We start from the raw sequence: 21,554 nt of genomic DNA, 5'->3' as shown, positions 1-21,554 counted from the left end.
AAGGCCACTCCAGGGCAGCAGGAGAAGGCTTGGAGAGGACAGAGGGAGAGGGCCACGCAGCTCTCTGACCCTCTGCACCTGAGCTGGCCACACCCTCTCTGAGCCCTGTTTCTTCATCCTAGCAACCTTCCTCAGTCTTGGTTAAGGCCATACAAACTGTCTCGTGGCCACACTGGATGTGGGACCCAAACCGGGATCGGGGGTAGAGTAGCTTTGGGGTGATGGCATCACACTTGTGTCCCAGAGCTGGTTTATTCCAACCTGTGGGCACCGGGGTAGTTGCCCTCTTCCCAACTCCACTTCCAGTGACGTCCTGGGGTGTCTTGGGAGGGGCCCCTTGAAAACACACCGCTCCTCTAGGCTTCTACTCATCACGTGACCAGGGGATGGGCTTGGTCTGGCACACCCCTGGCAGTGGAGAAGGAAAGGGGCCGGATGGGAGGAGAACCGAGAGCGAAGCCCCAATGGCACAGCCAAGCAGGAGTTCCCCGGGTCCTGCTGTCCCACACCCTCCTGTGGCGCTTGGTTTCTGTCTGGCAGGTCCCAGCGTCCTCCCAGGTTCTCAGGCCCCTTCTTCCAGGGCTGAGCCAATTGGAGACTGGATCTAATAAATGTCGCTTACAGGGGTGTGTCAGGCTAACGAAAGTGTACTGAGAGGAGGAGAGAGTGTCCCGGTCCTCTTAAAAGTGTTTACTAAAACACGTTCACTGTGACCTGCAGTGTGGCCTTCTCCTTGTTTTTATTCAGTGGCAGCTGATGCGGCCCCACTGAGGAGGGCCGGGGTCCTTCATCACACATGGCCTAACAGATGCCATGTTTCTGAGTCCTGAGCGAGCTGTGACCTCCCTCCTCCAGGCTCCCCAGTCCAGAGGAGAGGCAGTGCGTGGACAGGCGCTGTCCACATAAAAGCGTGGGTGAGAGTGACCAGACAGCGTGGCGACACCCTGAAAGGCACAGCCACAGGTGTCAGAGAGGCTCCGGTAGCCCAGGGAAGGGATGCGCAGGTGCAGGAACAACGTCAGCGAGGCACGGAGGCTGGGGAGAGCTGGAGCTGGTCACCGAACAGGAGGCGGGCTGTGCGGGCCCGTGTCCTGCAGGGGAATTCCAGCCTCCACCACTTGGCGACAGGGATCCTGCAGGTCTGAACTCAGAGGGTCGCATCCGAAAGTTAGGAAAAACTCAAGGCAGACTTTAGAGGAAGAGGGAGGAGCCCGGGAAGCCACATGGGAGACGACGTGACCTAGCCTGCCGAGTCACCGAGGGAACTCAGAGGTGTGCGAAGGGAAGGGAAGGAAGGCAGAGATGGTCGATGGCCAGCTTGATGTAGGGCAAGAGGGAGACACAGGGCTGTTTCCCAAGGGAAGGAGGTTCCTGACCCTCTCGCCTACGGGCTTGGATCTGGTGCACCAGGCTCATGGCTGCTGCTGCTTCTCAGCGAATCTCCAGAGAGGGGCATGTGGAGTCCTCAGAGCTTCAGGCCCCCATGAGCCCCTCCAAATCAGGAGTGCCAGCCTGAGACCAGGGCATCACATCGTGAGCCCACAGGTGTCCCGGGGCCCAGGTCATGGGGCACACAGTCTGGGAAACACACCCCTACTGTTCAGGGAGGAGGGTCAAGGGTGAGCCAGCCTCCTGTCTCCACCCCTCCAGGCCAGCCCAGGGTGGCACAGGCTGGGCAGGGCTCAGTGACCACCCACCTGATGAGCTCCTGAGTTCTGCTCACGGGTCGCGTGCCAGTTCTGCCCACCCACCTTCTTGGACATGAGTGCCAGGCCCTGCAAGGGGTGAAGAGCAGGCTGCATCCCAGGCACAGCCTGGCGGGTGGTATGGTGTTGATGCACATGAGGAAGTCAACCTAGAATATTCTGAAACAAAGGCTAGAGTCTCCCTGCCCAGCCTTGTCAGGAGATTAAATGGCTCAAATAACAAGAGAGCGATGGGCCAAACAGTCAAGTTTGGGAACAGCTTTAACGACTAACTTCTAATGAGAGTTTCAAAACACTAATTTTCCAAAGCAGAAAATCAAGTTCTGCTCATTTATAACCCGTCATCTGCAATGAGACGGAGGATATTTCTTCCTGTGTTGTCAGTTAACTTTCTGAGCAGTCAGAATACAAAGTAGGGGAGTCGGGCCATAAGTCAGCTCTCCGGGTGCTGATGAATGGATGTGGTACAGACCCTGCATTTGCATCGACTCCAAGGACATAAATCCACTTCTCACCATCTCCCTCCAAGTCAGAGTGAGCTACGTATTTATACAGGCATTCTTTCCTCGCTGTTTATTTTTCTCACTTTTAATGACTGTCTTTTCACTCTGTTTTTACACTGCATTGTAAAATGTCACATGTCATGTACAAAAAAACACCAGTCTTTCAGTTTGCCTCCTCCCACCAGGGATAATTTCTTAACTTTTTGGCTCATCCACGAGTAATGACTGCTTCGGTGAAAGCTATCATTCATCAGTTAGGATGTCAGACACCATCATTTAACATGCCCTGCTCTGGATGGGGAAATCGAGGCCCCATAATACAGGAGATGTGCTGAAGGCCACAGGCCAAGCCTCGGGCAGGACCAGAGCTTCTGTCTCAGCGTGGGGAAAGGAGGGCCACAGGGAGGGACTGTCCATGCTCCAGGCAAACACCAGTCTTGGCCCTTTCTACGCAGCCATTTGCCCCAGTAGTAGGATGCTGCTGAGGGGACTCCAACAGGCCTTTGCTTGGCTCAGCGAAGGTCCAGCAGCAAAAACAGAGAAACAAAATTCCTCCGTTGCTGCATTGTTGTTTTGCAATTCTGCAACACTGGGGATTGAACCCAGGCCGCATGCGTGCCGAGCATGCGCTCCACCACCTAGCCACACCCCCCATCTGATTCTGTCACATTTGGGGCCCGTGGCAGTCAGTAATAGAATATTCTGAGGACCACCGTGGGAAGGGTGTCTGGATTTTGTCTTGTTTTGCTTTGCTTTAATAATCTTGGGAACCATGGAGAACCCACTTTGTCTGGAAGGCATTTTTTATACATGACAGATTATTGCAATATAATTTACACACTGCACAATCATCTCATTGAAAATAGGCAACCCCATGATTTTCAGCGTGTCCCCAGAGTCAGGACCACCTTCCCATCACTCTGAAGAGGGCACTCTGTGCCCTGCCCCTCCTCCCATCCCCCGATTCCTGCCCTAGATGACCACTGATCCACCTGCCGTCACTGTGTTTGCCGCCTGGACATGTCACATGAATGCGGAGATGCCGGGTGGCATCCCCTCCGAGGCGACAGCAGACAGATGCAGGCGGGGGCAGGAAAACTGCTTAGTGTCTGCAAGGGAGCCACGTGGCCCTTCTGGTTTTGTTTCTCCACTGTATGAAAATCCCCAAATGCTCAGAAAAGCGAACAGCATCAGCCGCAGCCTTCCCCGCCCCGCAGAGGCTCCACGGCTGGCCTCTGCTCCCTTGCTCTGCCTGGCACCTGCCATCTGTCCCCTGATCACCACCTCAGTGTGACTTCCCAAGGAAGCCCCTCCCAGACCAAGAGGAAAATACACAATTGGCAAAATAAAACGTCAATGTGGGAGATTTGAAAGGCCAGGGATGTGAGTAAACCCAACTCTAGAACTTTAGAAACAGTGAATTAGAAATCATGATTTAGGAATCGTGTTGAAAGGACAAAGCAGGCTCAGAACAGCAATGGGGAAGGCATTGGGGACGTGAGGACCGAGGACCACAGGGCTCCGGGGCACCCGCAGGCCACCTCACTCCCAGGCCAGGCAGGGAGGCCTGGAGTGACCTGCCATCCGCAGAGGCGGGGACCTCCTGTGCCCGCAGCAAACCACTAGCTTTTCAGAGGAGCTCTGGGGACTCAAGAGTTGGTGTCAAGTCTCAGTTCTGACCTTGCCTTTGGAGGGAAACTGAGGAGCCCTTGAGGGAACCGCCGTGCCGCTTCTGTCCTCTGGCACAAGCGTCTAGATCCTGTGACCATGCAAACAGCCCGAGTGCGTTCACAGCACCACGTGGGTGGAGAGATGGCAGTGCAAGGGCAGAGGGAACCAGAGCTGCGCCCCATGGGTCACAACCATGCTACTCTGGGCCTTGAAGTCCAGCCTTGACCTCAGCATCTAAGCCCCTAATGCACACCCGGGAGCCTGGGCAGAGTTGGCTGGCAGCAGCCTGTGCACATGCGTGTGTGCGTGTGTGCAAAGGCCGTTCAACCAAGTCCCTCCAGGTGAGGGAAAGCAGCTCCGCCGGTACCGCCAGGCAGGGCTTCCCCGGGAACAAGATCCCCAGGGCACTTTACTCCCCGCTCCCCCATGTTCACCAAGCCCCAGTGACACCAGCCAGGACAGAAAGCCAAGGCAAGCGGCGTCCTGCGGCTTCAAAGAACTCCATCCTGCGTGTGGGTGTGGGGAGGGGACACAGTGGGCACGCGCCGTTCTCGTACATCTGGATGAGGTGGTCTGGGTGAAATTGCTGGTCTCTGAAGGCCGATGCCAGATTTGACCTATAACAGTGACAACTCTGTGGATCAACCTGATACTTATATAGTAGTGTCTAAGCTCGGGCTGCCACAAAAATGCCACCCTGGGTGGTTTAAGCAACAGCACTTTATTTTTCCAACATCTAGAGGCTAGAAATTCAAGATCAAGCTCCGTGCCTAGCACGGGCCCTTTGCCAACAGCTGCTTCATGCCCTCAGGAAGCCCCTCCTCCTGTACAGCAGGGCAGGAGCGTGGGCAGAGGAAGCTCTCAGGTCACTTCACGTAAGGACACTAATCCTATCCGCTCAGAGCCCCCCTGTGACCTTGTTTCACCTTGACTACTTCCCCAGAGGCCCGTCCCCAAACGCACACTAGTGACACTTACATAGGAATGGGGTGGGGGAAATAAAGGCGCGGTCCACCATGGTATGCAATGGTATGCAGTGGGTGCATTATACATGTGTGATCTATGTGGCCAGATGCGGTATGGCGTGTACATTTTACATCCATGCCCACACACACCTGGTCCAACATCGGGGAACGGGCCATCTGAGTAGTAAGGATGCAGAGCAGAGCCACGCTGAGCCTGCCTAGAGCATAGCAGAGACGTGGAACATGAAGGAAGGCCACCTGCTACCATTAGCCTTTTATTGCAAGGACTGGACACGTAGCTCAGCGGAAGAGCACTTGCCTGGGTCCAATCAGCAGCACTGCCAAAAATAAACACAGACAAACTTATGGCAAAGGAATACAGGTGCACCATGGAAATCTCAGACACTTGGGTAAGGGAAACTAGGAAAGGCACACGTCCCAGCAGCCAGGCAGCCCTGGGCCAGACAGCGGGGCCTCACATGAAGGGTGGGCTGGCGCTGGACCACTCCGTCCCTGACCAGCTGCAGCCCGCCGCACCTGTCTCCCATCTCTAAAATGGGGCACAATCCCCACCAGGTGAAGTCGTGCTCAGCCAAATAAGCCAGTCCATGTAAAGCACTGGGACCCCTAACACAGCCAGAGCTGGACTCTCCCGCCTGCCCCTCGTCACTGCCATTATTGTCACTGCACCACCCTGCCTTCCCCTCCGGGTGTCTCCCCAGCCAGCAGAAGAGCATGGGTTTGGGATTATGTGCCAAGCCCTCAAACAAGAAGGGCCTGGCACCGGGGCAGGGCACACGGGACATCTTGAAGCTGACCTGATCAGCTGCTGGCCTCTCTGAGAAGGGGCAGCGAGCCTGTTCTGAGTCTGTTGTGGCCGCCCTCTGCCACACACACCGCCCGCCACAGAGGGCGGCTTCGACCCACCATCTCCCCCCGTCCAGGTGTGCGTCTGGCCCTGCCGTGTCTGCGGGGTTTTAACGTCTGTGTGGCTCTCCACCATCTGGCGTCTGGACAGTTGATCGTCTTTGAGCCATTACCTTACACTACACTTTGGTAGAGAGAACACTACTGTCACTAAACACGTCCGCCCCATAAGCTCGAAATGTGTTCTGTGCCTCTCTCAGGTACTCACAACACGAGTCTGCAAATTCAGGGCTCTAGGAGTCCTGCCCGGGAGGACCTGCTCGGCTTCATGAACCCAGCATTCCCTGATTTGGGAAATCACACCTCTGTTTCCTTAGGCCAAATTATCAGAGAGGAATTTCTAAATCAAAGACAGGCACAGTAGGGCCGGGACAGCTTCCATTCGCTTCCCCGCACAGGGCTGCTCCAGTAACCGAGGGACACTCTCTTTTCATGCTGAACTGAGGCTTCCTTCGCATTGCTGTTAGACAAAAAGTTTGACACCAAAATATATGATGGTGTTCTTTTAAAACTTTTAAACATCCGAGACAGGTGCGCAGGATTACCAGGGTTCTTTTGGGTCTCCTGGCAAGTCGGAGGAGGGGAGGTCGATTATCCCACGGGAGTGAGTCTCCCTCTCTGGGACAGACAAGAAAAATGAGCAAGGTTCGTTCACATTCACAGGGCCCTGGACGAGTCTAGCACTGCGTGGTACACAGCAGACTCAATACAGGCCGTGGTTAAGACAGCTTCCCAGTAAAGCCAGGCTGGACAAGCACTTTGGACAGGCAGACCAGTCTACTCTCCACTCGCAGGAAGTCCTCTGGCATATCTCTGCACTCAGCAAGCCCGTGCTCGCGGGACACGGGGAACAGGGGCTACCCAGCCCTGAGGGCAGCAGGGATGAGGTGGCAGCCGTGACCCTGACACCCGGGTCGCGCTGACTCATGCACCCCGTGGCAAGTCCCCGGCGCCGGCGTCAACAGAGGCTGCCAGCGAAAGAACCACCCCAGCCAGCGTCACCCAAGAATTCCAGCGGGGGGTGGTCACGCCTCTGTGCTGCGCTGCATGAAGCCTCTTCAAGTGTGCGTGACTTTAGAGACAGAAACGGAGTTTTAAGAAAGCGTTACATCAATAGTTTCTTTCTTTCCCTTTGAAATGTTACCTTTCCGTAGATGCCAATCCCATGTCCCTGGGTTGGCCCCAACTACAGAAACCCAGCCGTGTGCTTCCCTTGATCACAGCATGGTGCTTCTCACACTTCGGTGAACCAGAACCACCTGGAAAGCCTGTGGAAATAAAGAGGGTCCCTCATACTTCAACAACTCTGATAACTAGTACAAGCCACAATTGGAACCGATAATGTAGAACAACGGCCAGCCCCCATGGGCTCATCTAAAGACAGACAAAAATCAAGGTATCTCTGGAGACAGAAATCCATACTGGAGCCACGTTCCTGCTGCTTAAAAGTCACAAAACTTGGACAAGTTATTGGACCACTGGGAACCTTTGTTTCCTCATCTGCAAAATGAGAGTGAGCATATCCTCCACCTGAGCACACAGACAATACATGCAATAATGTGCATCCACTGTGTGGGTCCTTCTAGCTGCTCAATGAGTGTGTGCTTCCCGTCATAAATATCACTGAAAGTAAATGCTGAAAGACAGGCGCTCACAGAACGTGATTCATGCGGAGAAGACTGCTTCCATGCTTGTCACAAGTGCAATCAGATAACCATTTGTGAAATCACCAATTATAGTTCCACTTCCCTGATGGAGCAGGAAACTCACTGCTGCGCGCCCAGCCCTGGGCTCCACGCCTGGCACCGCACAGACACTCAACTGTATCTACATAGGCGAGGGAGTGACCACGCAGAGTGGGCACGTGACACTGCCCCAAGGATGGAGCTCCTGCACCAGAAGGTTGATAGAGCTCGTCTCCAGAGGCGGAGGAGGACCAGCATGATTTTCTTCTTCTGATTCATCTGCATTGTCTGAATTTCCGCGCTTGCTCAGGTGAGCGTGAGAGGGAGCAAGCCCACAGCACAGCTTGTCATGACTTCCGCCTCCCCGGGGGTCTCCACGTGGTCTCAAGCATTGAGAGGATTTGGAGAGAAACAGGAACAGACAGGTTTCTAAAGAGCAGTAGCATCTCTTTTTATCCAACAGTTCTGTCCTTTCCATTGTGGACAGTGCAGGAAAGAGTCCACAGAGCCAGGCTGGGGGCACTGTCCCCAGGGAGGCCACTGGCTGGCTGGCAAGGTTGGCATCTGGAGCTTGAATGCGGGGAGGTCCCACTATCCCGACAGACAGGAGCGACTGGCGGTGCCTGAGTTGCTGGTGCCCGAAACAAGTGGTCAGGCTGAACAGCGCTTTGCTTCTGGAAGGCTGGAATTTCGCTAGTACCAGCAGAGGGCGCCACGGGACCAGCCCTCCCGGGATGATCACACGTCCCCCTTTCCTGTCCTCATTTCCTGCTCACTCCCCACAGCCAGTCCTGCAGCCCGTTTGGAGGAGGAGCTGCAGTGGGGCTTGGGTCTGCCGAGGGGTCCCAACGCCAGTCCTCCCTGCACATTCCGTGTCAGCCAGCATCGCACCAGGGGTCCCTGTTGAGAAAGGCCCCAGACAGTGTTTCTCTAACAAACCTGGCATTTTGGACCAGTGGACACGGGCAAGGGTTTCCCCCTCTCTTTACACCTTCATCTGTGTACAAGGTGCCCGAGAGCCAAAGGGCACACCCACCTTTAACTGCTGACGTGAAAACACACACCTGGGGCTCTTCAAGCTTCCCTGTGCCAAGGAGCGTGTGGGGAGAGACCGGCCACAGCACCACGTGGGGGTTAAATGCGTGGCTCATTGTCTGAGTCTTGGCACTCCTCCTCACCAGTGAGACCCAGCCTCAGGACGCACACGCACCAGCATTCAAGGTTCTCTGGCAAGATAATCATATACGTCAACCCACTTTCCACTCGTCTTGTTCTTCTTGGTCTTATGCATTTTTGTGGCTCTGGGGATTGAACCCAGGGTGCTCTGCCACTGAGCCACATCCCAGCCCCTTTTGTTTTTTATTTTAGACAGGACCTTGCTAAATGCCCAAGCTGGCCTCAAATTTGAGAGCCTCCTGCCTCAGCCTCCCGAGTCTTGGGATTGCAGGTGTGCACCACCACACCCAGGTACACATTTCTTTTTCATTGTCAAATCCTTCTACATACTTCCAAAAGTCAAAACAGCGCAAGAGACTGCGTGAAGACTGGCTCCACGTGGCTCCGTCTGCCTGGGAACACCTCCTTCCTCACGGCCAGCTTCTCCAGTCACCTGGGTCACTCCAGAGTTTGTTTGTGCAAGTGTTTATTCTGTCCCTTTCTTGCACACATAGCACACGCCACATGCAGCACCTGCACCTTGCCTCTTGGGCTCACCCTGCCTGGGTAGCCCAGGAGCCTCTCCGCTGAGCTCGGGATTTCCCTGTCCTTTCCTACAGCTCCCCTGGCTGTGTGGGCCTGCCCTCAGGCAGCCGGTCCAGACACAAACCACACCCGCGTGGTTCGGTCTTGTGCTGTGATGGTGACATAACCACGGCCTCTAAGATCCAAATGTAAGCAGCCACGGGTGTCCGATGAAGCCTGAGTTGAGGGCACCCGGTCAAGGGTTAAGGGCGTCTATGATCTTGATGGAGGTGGCCATTCCCTGCCCAGTGGGATTGACGAAAGGACTGTTGGTCAGCAGAATACTGCCCCCAAAGATGTCCATGTCTCCTAATCCCCAGAACCGTGAATAAGTCTGTTACTTGGCAAGGGGACCTTGCATGCGCCGTGAGGGTTAGGACCCTGAGATGGAAATGTCATCCTGGATTGTCTGCTGAGCACAGTCTAAACATGAGCCAGCTGTGGTCACTGTGGGAAGACCCCACCGTGGCAGGTTTGAAGGCGTAGGGAGGGACCACGGCCAGGGACATGAACAGCCTGTGGAGCAGGAAAGTCTTTAAAAAGGGGCTGTCCTGTGCCCTCTGGAAGGAACACAGGCCTGCCTGCGCCTTGACCTCCACCCTGCGAGGCCTGTACAGACTTCTGGCCTCCACACGGAGGAGAGAACCTGCATGGCCTGGGCCACTAAAGCACGGTCACTGTGTGACGGCAGCAGTAGGACTCCATGAGGCCAGAAGACGGTGAGCAGGCCGTCGCTGGCAGCTGAGATCGGCCCTGTGTGAGGCTGAGTACCGTCCTGCCGGCCACCGCCCACCTTCCGGCTGCCGTGAGCTCGCGGTCTGCGTCCTTGGTTGTGGGAGCCCCTACATCTGGAGGGCGATCCTTCGTCATTGGTGTTACAAATAGTTTCTCCCCTTCCTGTACCTCTTCTAAGCTTTTATGCAAGTGTTGCTTTTAAAATTCATCTGGAATTTAGCTTTAGAATTGAGATCAGAAAGATATCCAACTTCTTTTTTTCCCAAATGACTAATGAGTTAATACAATTTATTAAAGGGCCCAGCTTTTCCAAACAACCCGGTTGCCATCCATATCAAATAGTAAATTCCCATACACACCTATGGATGTACACATATGCACCTAAACTCTTATGGAAAATCTATATATCTACTTACAGTCATGTAGCAGTAACAAGAGAAGGAACACTCTATTCCAGATAGAAGATAGATACATAGATGATAGATGGATGACAGCTGGCTGGTGGCTGTGATATGCAGGTAGACATCTCTATGTAGCACAGAATCGGCCATTTCTGTGCTCTGTTGCATGGCTTTGGTCCACTGGGCTATTCCTGCCCTTGTAGCACTATATAACCTTGCAGCATATTTAAGTCTAAAATGAAAGGAAGAATATGTTAACTCATGAAATTTTGGTGCCCAGGCTACACAAATATGGGTTTCCCTCATCACAAAGAGTGACCCCAAGAAGCCTGTAGAAGGGACCCGTCAAGCCACCCACTGAGGACCGGGAGTCCTTCCAGGTTGACACCTGACCCTGGCCTCACCTGGCAGCCTGCTTCCCCACCCCACCCCAGCTGCTGGGACACCAGGAGGACCCTGCCCGTCAGCCTGCCGGCGTCTTCCAAGCTGACACCCAAACGAAGCGGGCTTGGCGAGAACCCAGAGAGGCCCTGTGAAGCTACATTACAGACTGAAATGAGCTCTGGTTTTAATTTGATTTTTCCCCCTGTAACAAGCAAAGTTCACATTACAGATAAATTGCCCGGAAATTCCAATTTAATAAGGCATATGCATTTTTCAGGCCTAGAAGCACAGAAAACATCTTGCATGCTGGTGTTTTTATACTGAATGGTTTATTAAAAAGACAGCTTTAAAATGTCAGAAATTTACATAGTGTGCCCAGTCAGTTGATCAAAAGGCTGATTTGACAAAAGTGCTCAAAAGCCAGGACCTGGAAGAGCAGGCGGCAGGCGGTGCCCAGGCTGGACGGGGAGGAGGCCCGACTCCGAGCCCGTGGGCTCCGCTTGGATCATGCTGCAAGGGTGCTGGCGTGGTGTTTGGCCCTCTCCTCTGCTGCCCGTGGGTGTGCTTCTGGATAGAGCAGCAAGCTGGGCAGCCAGGGGACCAAGACGCAGGTGCCACGGACCCGTGGAAAGACGCCCCAAATCATGGACACATAGAAAACAGCAGCGTTAAATGTCCTGCTGAAGCACAGCAGCATACCCACAGGTGCCGGGTTGTTCTCACGCGGGCGGGTGCACGTTCATCCAGAACAGCAGGTGTCGGTGCAGAGGTGCACGGAACGCGATTGATCTGCTTCCACCCCAAGGCCTCCCTGCCCTGCTCCTTCCCTACTCTCCCCTGCTCCTGCCCTGCTCCTGCCCTGCTCCTGTCCTGCTCTGCCCTGCTCTGCCCTGCCACCTCCTCTACCCTACCGCTCTCCCTTCCACCCTCCTGAGATCCCCTCTCCCTCTATTTCCACACAGGTGAGAAAATACACAGCACCTGTCTTTCCCAGTTTGACTTATTTTCCTTAACAGGATGCTTTCCAGTTCCATCCCTTTTCCTGCAAATGGCTTAACGTCCTCCTTCTTGATGGCTGAGTGGAACTCCATTGCGTACCTAAGCCACTTTTTCTTTTCCGTTGGTCTGCTTTATTCGTTGGTCTGCTTTCGGACTTCACCTGGCTCCCCCACCTGACTGTCAGGATGCAGGAGCGCCTAGAGCGCTGTAGTCTGCTGGCTTTAACTCTTTGGGATAAATACCAAGGCTTGGTGTCGCTGAATCCCATGGTAGTGTGGCGGTTTCCCCCAAAAATTGAGCTACCATATATAAAATGAAAAATAGTGAGGTATCATCCTGCAAAACCAAGCAAGCCCCGACGTCCCTGGGATTGCGACACAGACAGGCCCAGGAGCACCGAGTCTTGGATTTAGGGATGGCTTCTGAGTCCAGGTCTGGAAGCACTTACCTGGCTTTAAGTACTCCTGACATGAAAGCAAGCAAAAGTGTTAATTGTACAGAAAATCGTAGCATCATAAGACAAAAACATAAATGAGAAAGAGCATTGTTTGCATGCCCAAGTGAAAAGCTAGGTTTCTTAATTCACTTTTATTTATATTCTAAACTCAGTTGAGTAATCAGGGAATAAAATACGGTCCATTTAAAATTTTCATTACTTCAAATCTGTTGAGCCACCACAAATCACTCCTGGATCAAGCACGAGCTAGTTACCTGGCAAAATGGAAACAATGTCACCTTCCTTTGCATCTTCCCCTTCCATGACTGTTCCCCCTGAAAAGCAAAAGCTGCAGTAAACATTTACAGGGCATCCACCTTGTGCCAGGCACTCCACTCCATCCCGGGCACACAGAAGGGACAACGGCTGGCCTTGGGCAGACTGCATGCTGGGATCCAGCACAACTGTGTTGAATTCTAGCCTGCTACTTCTTAACTGAGCTGCCTTTGGCAAGTTGCTAAACCTCTCTGATTTTCAGTAATGTCGTCTTTAAAACAACAACTCTATAGGTTGTTGTGGATCCCAAAATAAATGTGGTGCTACCCATCAAGTTTAGCACAAAGCTAGGTACGCACAGGCATTCTAGACTAACATTGGCCAACTTGACCTCACGATGACACCGAGGCGTCAGCGCCTGGTTGTGGCCACAGGTCCCCGAGGGCCCACACCGGGCTTAGCCAGCATCATGACGTGTGCCAGTGCCCAGCAAGAACCCAGAGCAGGTGGTTGAGTCTACCCAGAAAGTCACACAGGGTGACCAAGAGGAGGTGTTTGAGTGGAGCCTTGAAAAATAGTAGGAGCTTGCCGAGCGGAAGTGTGAATCATTCTGAAATGGAAGCCTGCTGTTCTTAAAGCAGTTCGTCCTCATGAGTAATACGGCACTTCTGTTTTGAAGAAATATTGAAATGCTCCTCCAGGCGCCAGGGAGTGGGCCCAGGCGCAGCCCCCGGCTCCGTCTGTCCGCTGGCTGTTCCCGGGGCTCTGCGGCATTATGCACACAACATTCCCCGCACGGTGCGCCGCAGAGCGTGTGCTAGGGAGCCCTGGCCACCGCCCTTGAGCCCTGGCACTGGGTGGCTGGCTCGAGAGCAGATGGCACGTGGGCACCCAGCACCTCCCGCTGCCCTCCCAGCCCTCCATGAGGCCACAGCAACCGTCCCCAACTTACAGAGGAGGAAGCAGAAGGCAGCGGGGCAGCTTGGTGACCCAGCACAGTGACGTAGCACACGGGGCCCTGGGTGTCCTCATCTGTGGAGGGAATCATGTGTCACTGACCCCAGGTGGGCACAAGCCCTGCCGGCAGGGCCTGGCCCGCATCCGCGCTCAGTGAAATGCTGGCGGCTGCCGTGGTCCCCAGGGTTGTCACTGAAAAGCACTGAGCCCTGAGGCTGTCCCGGGACTAGCGCGCAACAGGGGCCTCTCCCTGGGCCCTTCTGCAGTCTGGGTCTGGCGCATCTGCCTTACGGGACAAAAACTTGACCCGACTGTTGGGTCAGTTCACGTCACCTCCGAGTGAAGGGATGGAGGTAGAGTTGGTGCCCCTCTGCGGACAGCCTGGCTCCACTGCCGTCAGAGGGGCCATCTGCGCCCCTGGAAGCCCACAGGCCTCCAGAGGATGATGCTGAGGCTGCAGGGGAGGCTGGAGTGAGTGGAGGGTCTCAGCAGTGGTCGGGTAGGACTGGGGTGAAGTGTCTCTGTCCCAGGCACCAGGAGGCTTGTGACCACAGCAGAGATGCCCGTCCCCGCAGGCCTCTACCCCTGGCTCCCATTCCTGATGACCCAAGTTGACTGTTCCTCCCTTCACCAACCCCGACGTCCCCAGGGAGCAAACGTGTTACAGTCCCGGAGTTTAGCTGGAGTCATGCGGGAGGACCAGGCGGCTCCCCGGCCCCGGGCCCTCCTCTGTGGGCAGATTCCATCCATCAGGCGTAGAGCGAGGGCTGTTCTGGGTCAGAGGCCACCTTTGCTCAAAATTCAGCATCTTCTTCAAAATAAGACACTTCCAAAAACTATCTTCTCTATGCTCTTTATTTCTCTCTGGTATTTTAAAGGTAATTTCTTTATTCTCGATCTCGGAGAATGTTGGTATGTATTGTGTGGAGTAAGAATCCACCCGTGCCCGCCCTGCAGGTCCGAGGCCTGCCCGCAGGCGGAGCGCTCGGGTGTCTGTGACTCTTGAACTTCTTTTCTCCCTCCCTCTCCTGGGCCCTTGCCCCGGGTCTGCTCAGGTGCCTCCCGCCTTAAGCGAAGTGGGCATCTTCATCTGTTTTCATCACACTTCAGTCTGGGTCAACTCCTTCAAGTGGACTAACGATATTTTCAAAAGTGTCAAATATATTTTTTCTTATTTGCTGAGTTGTTTCCAATGTTTTTAATAATTCATTTTTTAAAAACCTCAAAACAGAGAGTAGCTTCTGACCCCCACCTGGAGCAGACGGCTTAGCAAGGGACTTGGAAGGGAGGCCCCGAGGTCTGGCCTGGGTGCACAACCCGACCATGGGACTTGAGTAGCTGTGCACCTGGTGCCTCGGTTTCCTCACCTGTAAGTGAGGGGTCCCGTACCCCTGTGATCATTTAGTAATGCCACTTAACAAGTCACCAGGAACTTGGTGGCTTTAAACTTATCCTTTCCCAGTTTGGAGGTCAGAGGTCAATGTCAGTCTCACTGGTTCAAAATCAAGGTGTCCCAGAGGCTCCAGGGGAGATCTGTTTCTGCCTCTTCCAGTTTCTACTGGCTCAGTGTCCCCTGGCCTGGGGCTCCAAACCTCTGGTCTTTGCCTCCATGGTCACATGGCTTCTTTCCTGTGGATCTCACATCTCCCGCTCTTCCTCTCATGAGGACACCATGATGGACTTTACCACACCCGCACGCCGCCCAGCTGATCGAGACAACCTCCCCACCTCTAGGTGGCTAACTTAGAGGTGGCTAGGTGGCTAACTGGATCTGCAGTGCCGTGGCCCCGAAGGTGACACTCCCAGGCTCCAGGGTGAGGTGGTAACGTGCTGCTCACAGGCCCTTCCTCTGTTGCCTAAGCCGGGTTTAACCATCCTCAGAACCCAAGCCGCATGCAAGGTGGAGATGTCTGCTCCGGGCAGCCTGAGCAGACTGGGGCACTGTCAGGACGCACGCCTCCTTGGGCTCGCGTTTCAGAGACTGGTGGGGACTGCCCAAGAGCCCCGCAGGCTGAATTGCGAACGTGGCCCTTGTTACCGAGGCCGCGGGTTTCAAGGGACTGTGCCAGGTTCGGGAGGAGCCTCCCCGGGAAGGTTCCATCACGCACCTGAGGCGTCCTGGATGCTTTGGACTTCTGGCGATGAGCATTTCTTACTTTCACAACAACCTCAAAAAAAATAACATTTTAAAGTCCTATGGTTTGCTGTTCTGCAGAGTCCAGACCCCTCAGGGATCTTCTTGATCTGGCAGAAACTGTTTCTCCAAACTCACTCGCTCTCAGTTTCCGCTCAATCAACTGCCGCTGCCAGACCATGCTGTGCTTCCAGTTCCCACCTACCATCTCTGAGCACGCATCTGCTGAGTGCCGCATGCTGCGCACTGCTCCGGGGGCTGGTCGCGGCCTGGTCCTCCTAGAAATTGCGTCCTGCTGACTGGTTCAGGTGTCAGCTCGTGTGCCTCTCTCCTGATTCGTGTGTCGTCTCACTCTCAGACGCATCCTTCCATTCCTCCTGCCTGGGTGGGGAGGCCATGTGCTCTAGGGTCCCAGGGTTACCCTGGAGCAGAGAGGAAGACGTCCTCCAAGCACAGCGTGTCCTGTGTCCCCCCAACGGCACTAGCCCGGGCCTACTCAGGACACGGCTGCCTCTGCCTGTGAGCTGGACACAGCCAGAGCATCTCCCTGGACCCGAGGCCTGCGGGCACACCGTCCACGGGGAGCATCTCGCTCGCACTTTCCAGGAGCAACTGTAACTGAAACGATGCTCTGGGGTTTGTGTCCGGCGTAGCCCGGCACCCAGAGCGGACCTCGTGCCCCACACTCAGTTAGGCTTTCTGGACCCCATTCAGATGCAGTCCGACATTGTTTGGGTTTTGTTTTGTTTTCTTCAGGTACTCTGTTTACAAGGACCCCGCAGGCTGGCTGAACATCAACCCCATCAACGGCACTGTGGACACCACAGCCGTGCTGGACCGGGAGTCCCCGTTTGTCCACAACAGTGTGTACACTGCCCTCTTCCTGGCCATTGACAGTGGTGAGTAATTCGCAAAAGACCATCAAGGGACACTTCAGTTACAGCTGCTTCCTTTTCTGTCTGTTGCTGCGCCCAGGACTGTTCTTGGGGAGGACGTATGGGGTGGTGTCCAAGCACACCCAGCCGCCCAGGTGCCCCCGGGGCCTGGGATGCCTGGTCTCTGTGGGGCACATGCTGTCCAGGCCAGGGTCCAGGCCTGAGCTCAGTGCGCTTGTGTCGGGCAGCCTCAGGAGCTAGGAGCCCTGGCGGCAGCTTTAGTCCACGTGCCAGGAGCTCTTCGGCAGAGAAGGTTCTAGGTAACACACGCTGCGGGAAGTGCAGAGGAAGTCACCGCCGGGAGGGCTGACTGCTCCCGGTGCCTTCATCCCACACTACTGCGAATGGGCATCGGCGCACGCTGCTGGTCACTTCACCACAAAACACTGTGGTTCAGAAGCTAAGAAGGCAACACCCACCTGGCAGCCCCGGCTCCAGCGCTGGGAATTCAGCAGGGAAAACACTAAAGCCTGTCCTGGAGCTGGCAGGCTGGTGCAGAAAGCAAGCTGCATCCCAAGTGCTACCAGCACCCTGCGGTTTTGACGCCACACTGCAGGGAACAGTGGCAGGAGGCACACCTCTCAGGAGACTTGCGGTAATCTAGGGAAGGTGGCGGCGTGGACCAGTAATGGAGGAGGGAGAAGGGGACCAGGTTCTGGAGATGTCCCACATGCTGTGAGGGGGATGTGGCACTGAGGACGTGGGGGCGGGGCCGAGTGGATGGAAGTCGAGTTAAGCTCAAGTGTCTGTTGAGTCAAACGCAAAGACGTTTGCTCTCCTGTTACTCCTAAAGCCAGCTGTTTGTAGCTGAAGACTTAGTTTGGGGTCCTTGCATGTCAAGGTGACTACTCACAGGGCTCAGCGCAGGTGCCCATCCTCACACTCAACAACAGTGGGACCCAAGAACTCCCGGGCCCAGTCTCCCTAGGCTGGCTGCCTGCACAGACTAAATGGGGGCACACACGTCCACGAGGGGAGCACGGTGCGCACGCGGCAGGGACAGCTTCACAGGGAAGCCAACCCTCAAGATGAGACTCGAAGGGCGGGAGGACTCAGGTAAGTGGGGGGTAGGAGGGGAAGCACCCCAAGAATATGGAACAGGAAATCACAAGCCGAAGGGAGTGAGACAGGGAAGAGGGGAGGAAGGGCAGTGCCCCCTGTGGGGGAAAACATAGAAATAGGTGGGAAAGTCGTGTCTTCAAAGTATCTCCAGAGCCAGAGAGTCACTTGCTAGAACAGGCAGCCACCAACCCCATGTTCTTGAGGAGAACGGACCTGATGAAATAGCACCCAGGGGGTCCCCTCTGCAGAGCCGGGCCAGACTCTGCCTTGTCCTGGAGACCCAAGGGTGAATAACAGGTGGGAGACGATGCCAGGGAAAGGAAGGGGTGTGCCGTGGGCCGCGCAGGTGGCCAGGAAGAAAGGCGACCCTGGAAAACAGCAGAGAGGAGGGAGCAAAGCCTGCAGAGTCCACAGCTGAGCTGGGCAGGGCGGGCGGCTGAGACAGGAGGATCGCCTGAACCCGGGAGGGCAAGACCAGCCTAGGCAACAGAGCGAGACCCTGTCTCAAAAAGGAAAAGAAAAGCAAACAAGAATGCGTGCTGAAGATAACGGGAGATACAGAAAGGCAGCAGGACGTTCCTAGAACTCAGGAATCGCCTGTCGACAGAGACAGGCGCAGAGTGAGGACAGTTCCCGTCCTGCCCTGGGGGGGGTCAAGAGAGTATCCCACGAGGAGCTGGTGATGGAGGACTGGAACAGAGGGAAGGAGAGCATGGCGAGGGAGTCACCCACGCAGGAGAGACAGGAGCAGTCAGGACAGGAGGCCTCCAGAGGAACAGGTCTAGACAATGCTGGCGGCCGCGGGAGGATGGCAGCAAGCCACAGGTGTCTGAAACGCTGCACAAGCAAGAAGGTACGCTGCACAAGGTCACAGGGCAGCTCCAGGAGCGATCCCCAGCTCTGCCCTTGCAGAGTAGCCTCTGGTGAAGAATGCCACCAGGGGGCTGGGAGGAGGCCTTACACACACCCTCTGCGATTAGGATTCACAAAACAGACAGACAGCTAGCAGGGCAGGATGCTTCCGCTGTTGCCAGGAATGAGAGGCTTCTTCCAGTCATGCAGTGAGGTCACACTGTCCACCAATGTCACGGAGACCGAAGTCATACTTTGGACATGGAGAAGCAGACACAGAATTCAGTCGACTTTCTCAAAGCCGTAGAATAAGGGTTTTATTCTCCAGGGCTGGGCATGCAGCTCAGTGACATGCAGCTCAGAGCCCTTGCTCACAGGCACAGGGCCCTGGGTTCATTCCCAGCACCACAAAGAGGAAAATAAAGTTCCTCCTAGGACATCCTTGTCCTACCCTTCGCCTCTTACTTCCTGAACCTTCTGTACAAGTCCTATCTGAAAGCAGCTGCCTGGCTTCACACCCTACCACGACACTCGCGAGCTGTCTGGTTTGAGGACGTTACTTACAGTCAGGACCTGATGACTCCTTACACCCTAGTGCTTCTGCAGGGGAACAGAGCGTCACCTGTCTTCCCAAAAAGCCACACACGCGTGAGCTGCCAGCGTGCAACCGTGAACGCTGGTCGTCCACTCAGAGGCTTGGCTTCCACTCCTGGAAAACAAGAGCAAAGCCTTCTTATACCACGGTGGTGGGAACCGGGAAGGGGACACGCCTGGCCTCCACCCCAGTCAGGGGCCATACTCACGCATCACCAAATGGGGGTTCTGGAAAAGAAAGAGCAAAGCCGAGAGGAGTCCTCCCAAGACCCAAGGAAACCACAGCCCGAAACGTACCTCGGGTCCAACTCTCCTAACACTAATATCGAACAAGGAAATTCAGAATTCCGTATCACAGATGTTTCCGAAGGACTGAAATGTCCCTAAAGAGGCAAGTAGAAAACAGAGCATTCATTAACATACAGAACCATCCTTGGGCATGAGGATCCTGAACAAGGCCCAGAAGACTTGGGAACACGAGAAAAGAGACTTAAAAGACCTCACAAATCAGAGTGGCTTTTGTGTAAAGGCTTCTTTCTGTCACTCAGGAAAACATCTCTAGGTGTCATGTTTAACCAGGAAAAGCCTACACCTATTAGATCAGAGTTGTTAGTTCTAATTGATGTCTCGGCTTTATCCAAGTGAGCATTTGTTTTCTTAATTTTATAGAGATTCAATTTGTTTGATGGAATGAAAGAATAAGTATTTTTGTCATTAAACACAAGGAAAGCTGAATCCCTTAACTTGATTTTCTCCCAACGAGGATGTCACTCAGGAATCTATGCCAAAGAGGGTTAAGATACAAGGCTGCAGGAACTTACACGGTATAGTAAACCAATGTCCCCAGCTTAAAACTAGGAAAATGCAGGTAAATCCTAAAAATTAAATGACACAAAAAATGTTCATCATAAGGGCATCTGAGAGCTACGGAAGCAGCGAGGCCTGAGCAAACTAAACACGGAATGGGGAGAACCATTCCGACAGCCACCTTTTCCTCTGGGTATCCTCTGGTTCTGGGTGACAAGAGTCAGGTTGGCCCAGGCAGAGGCCCAGAGAGGGAGAGGGGCCAGACACACTGGCGAGAGCCGGGTGAGCTGGGGATACAAGCTAGAAACCTACGGAGATTTAAACACAGGGCCACCTTTCCCCCAGGGACAAATGGCTTTCCAAGGACAGAGTGAGGTCTCCCAGGGCCTCACAGGAGTCAGAGGCCACCCAGAGGAAGAGCGCCCTCCTCAGACACACGGCCATTCTCACCTCAGATACCTGCCAGATTGTGAAAGTACAAGGGGTTGGAGGGTGGGCGGGGGGAGGGCTGGAGAGCTGGACTGGTCACGCTGAAGGGCAGAGAGGAGTCTCCTGGAGCCGTTCAGGGCGACACACGCAAGACTGTCAATCATGTTCCAGGAGTGCCAGAAGATGACCAAGTCTGGTTAAACTTGCAGCCCAGCCTGACCCATCTCAATCCTCAACTGAACCAGTGAAGCTGGTCCTCACCCTAACTGGCTGACACAGGACAGAGGAAAGCACATAGCAGAACATGTCACCTGGCACCTCTGTTACTCCTTTGTACATAATACCCCATTTACAATGTTTTTAAAAAATCGCTAAACCTATAGAACAGCAAGGACATGCAACTGATGATCAAGAGAAAGGTCAGACCAACAAGGACCCAGATATTTAAGTTGGCACCCGTGGACCCTGAAATCACTAGCCTTAACACATTCAAGGGACTGGAATAAAAAACTAGATGAAAGCAGAGTGACGTATACCAGGGATTCGGAATCCATAAGAGAGAATAAAATGGATAGTCCAGAATGGAGATACATTTCATCTAATGTTAGAAATTCAACAGGTGGATTTAACAGTGCAGGATTTGTGACCTGGAATATGAATCTACAGAAAATCCCCTAAGCAAAGCACAGAGAGAACAAAGAATCAGGAAAAAAAAAAAAAAATCAAGTGGGGCATACATTAAATTGGAGTCACAAAGGATAGGAACAGGAAAATGGACCAGAAAAAAAATATTTGAAGATAGAGTGTCTGAGAAGTTTCTAAAGGGAATGTGAGACATCTACCTATTAATTTAAGACATTTAGCAAAAAGAACCAGGGTAAATTTGAAGAAAAACACATTTCAGGACAGGTTGTCAAATGAATCAAACCCAAAATCAAAGGGAAAGTGTTCAAAGCAGCCCGAGATTAAAACAGACATTTGCATCTGGAGATGTAGCTCAGCACCAGCGTGTCTGCTTAGCATGCAAGAAGCCCTGGGTTCCATGTCCAGCACTGCAAAGAAGAAAAAAGACATTGGCCTGCAACAGAGCAGTAATATGACCGATGGCTGACTTCTGAATAGAGATGATGAAGTCCAGCAATGAATAACATTCTCTGAGTAAAGATAACTGCTGAATTAGTCAGATTCCCATCGCTAGAATGAAATGCCACAGACAATTAACTTAAAAGAGAAAAGATTTGTTTTGGCACACTCATAAAGAGAAAAGGTTTAGTTTTACAGTTTCCAGTCCATGACTGATTGGTGCCATGATTTGGGCCTGTGGCAAAGCAGCACATCTTGGCGAGAGCACATAGC

At 53.9% G+C, this 21,554-nt stretch overlaps 1 protein-coding gene across 1 annotated transcript in view; it reads left to right on the top strand.

The window, feature by feature from the left end:
• The window catches only part of CDH13 (cadherin 13), a 906,077-nt gene that overhangs the window by 859,057 nt on the left and 25,466 nt on the right, over positions 1 to 21,554 (top strand). The window contains exon 11 of the mRNA XM_079116937.1: positions 16,276 to 16,418. Coding sequence (XP_078973063.1) covers positions 16,276 to 16,418 — 143 coding nt within the window. The remainder of the gene's footprint in view (positions 1 to 16,275; positions 16,419 to 21,554) is intronic.

The sequence above is a fragment of the Sciurus vulgaris genome (assembly GCF_902686455.1).
Source record: "Sciurus vulgaris genome assembly, chromosome: 17".
Taxonomy (NCBI): domain Eukaryota; kingdom Metazoa; phylum Chordata; class Mammalia; order Rodentia; family Sciuridae; genus Sciurus; species Sciurus vulgaris.
This window is presented reverse-complemented; position numbering and strand designations above follow the sequence as displayed.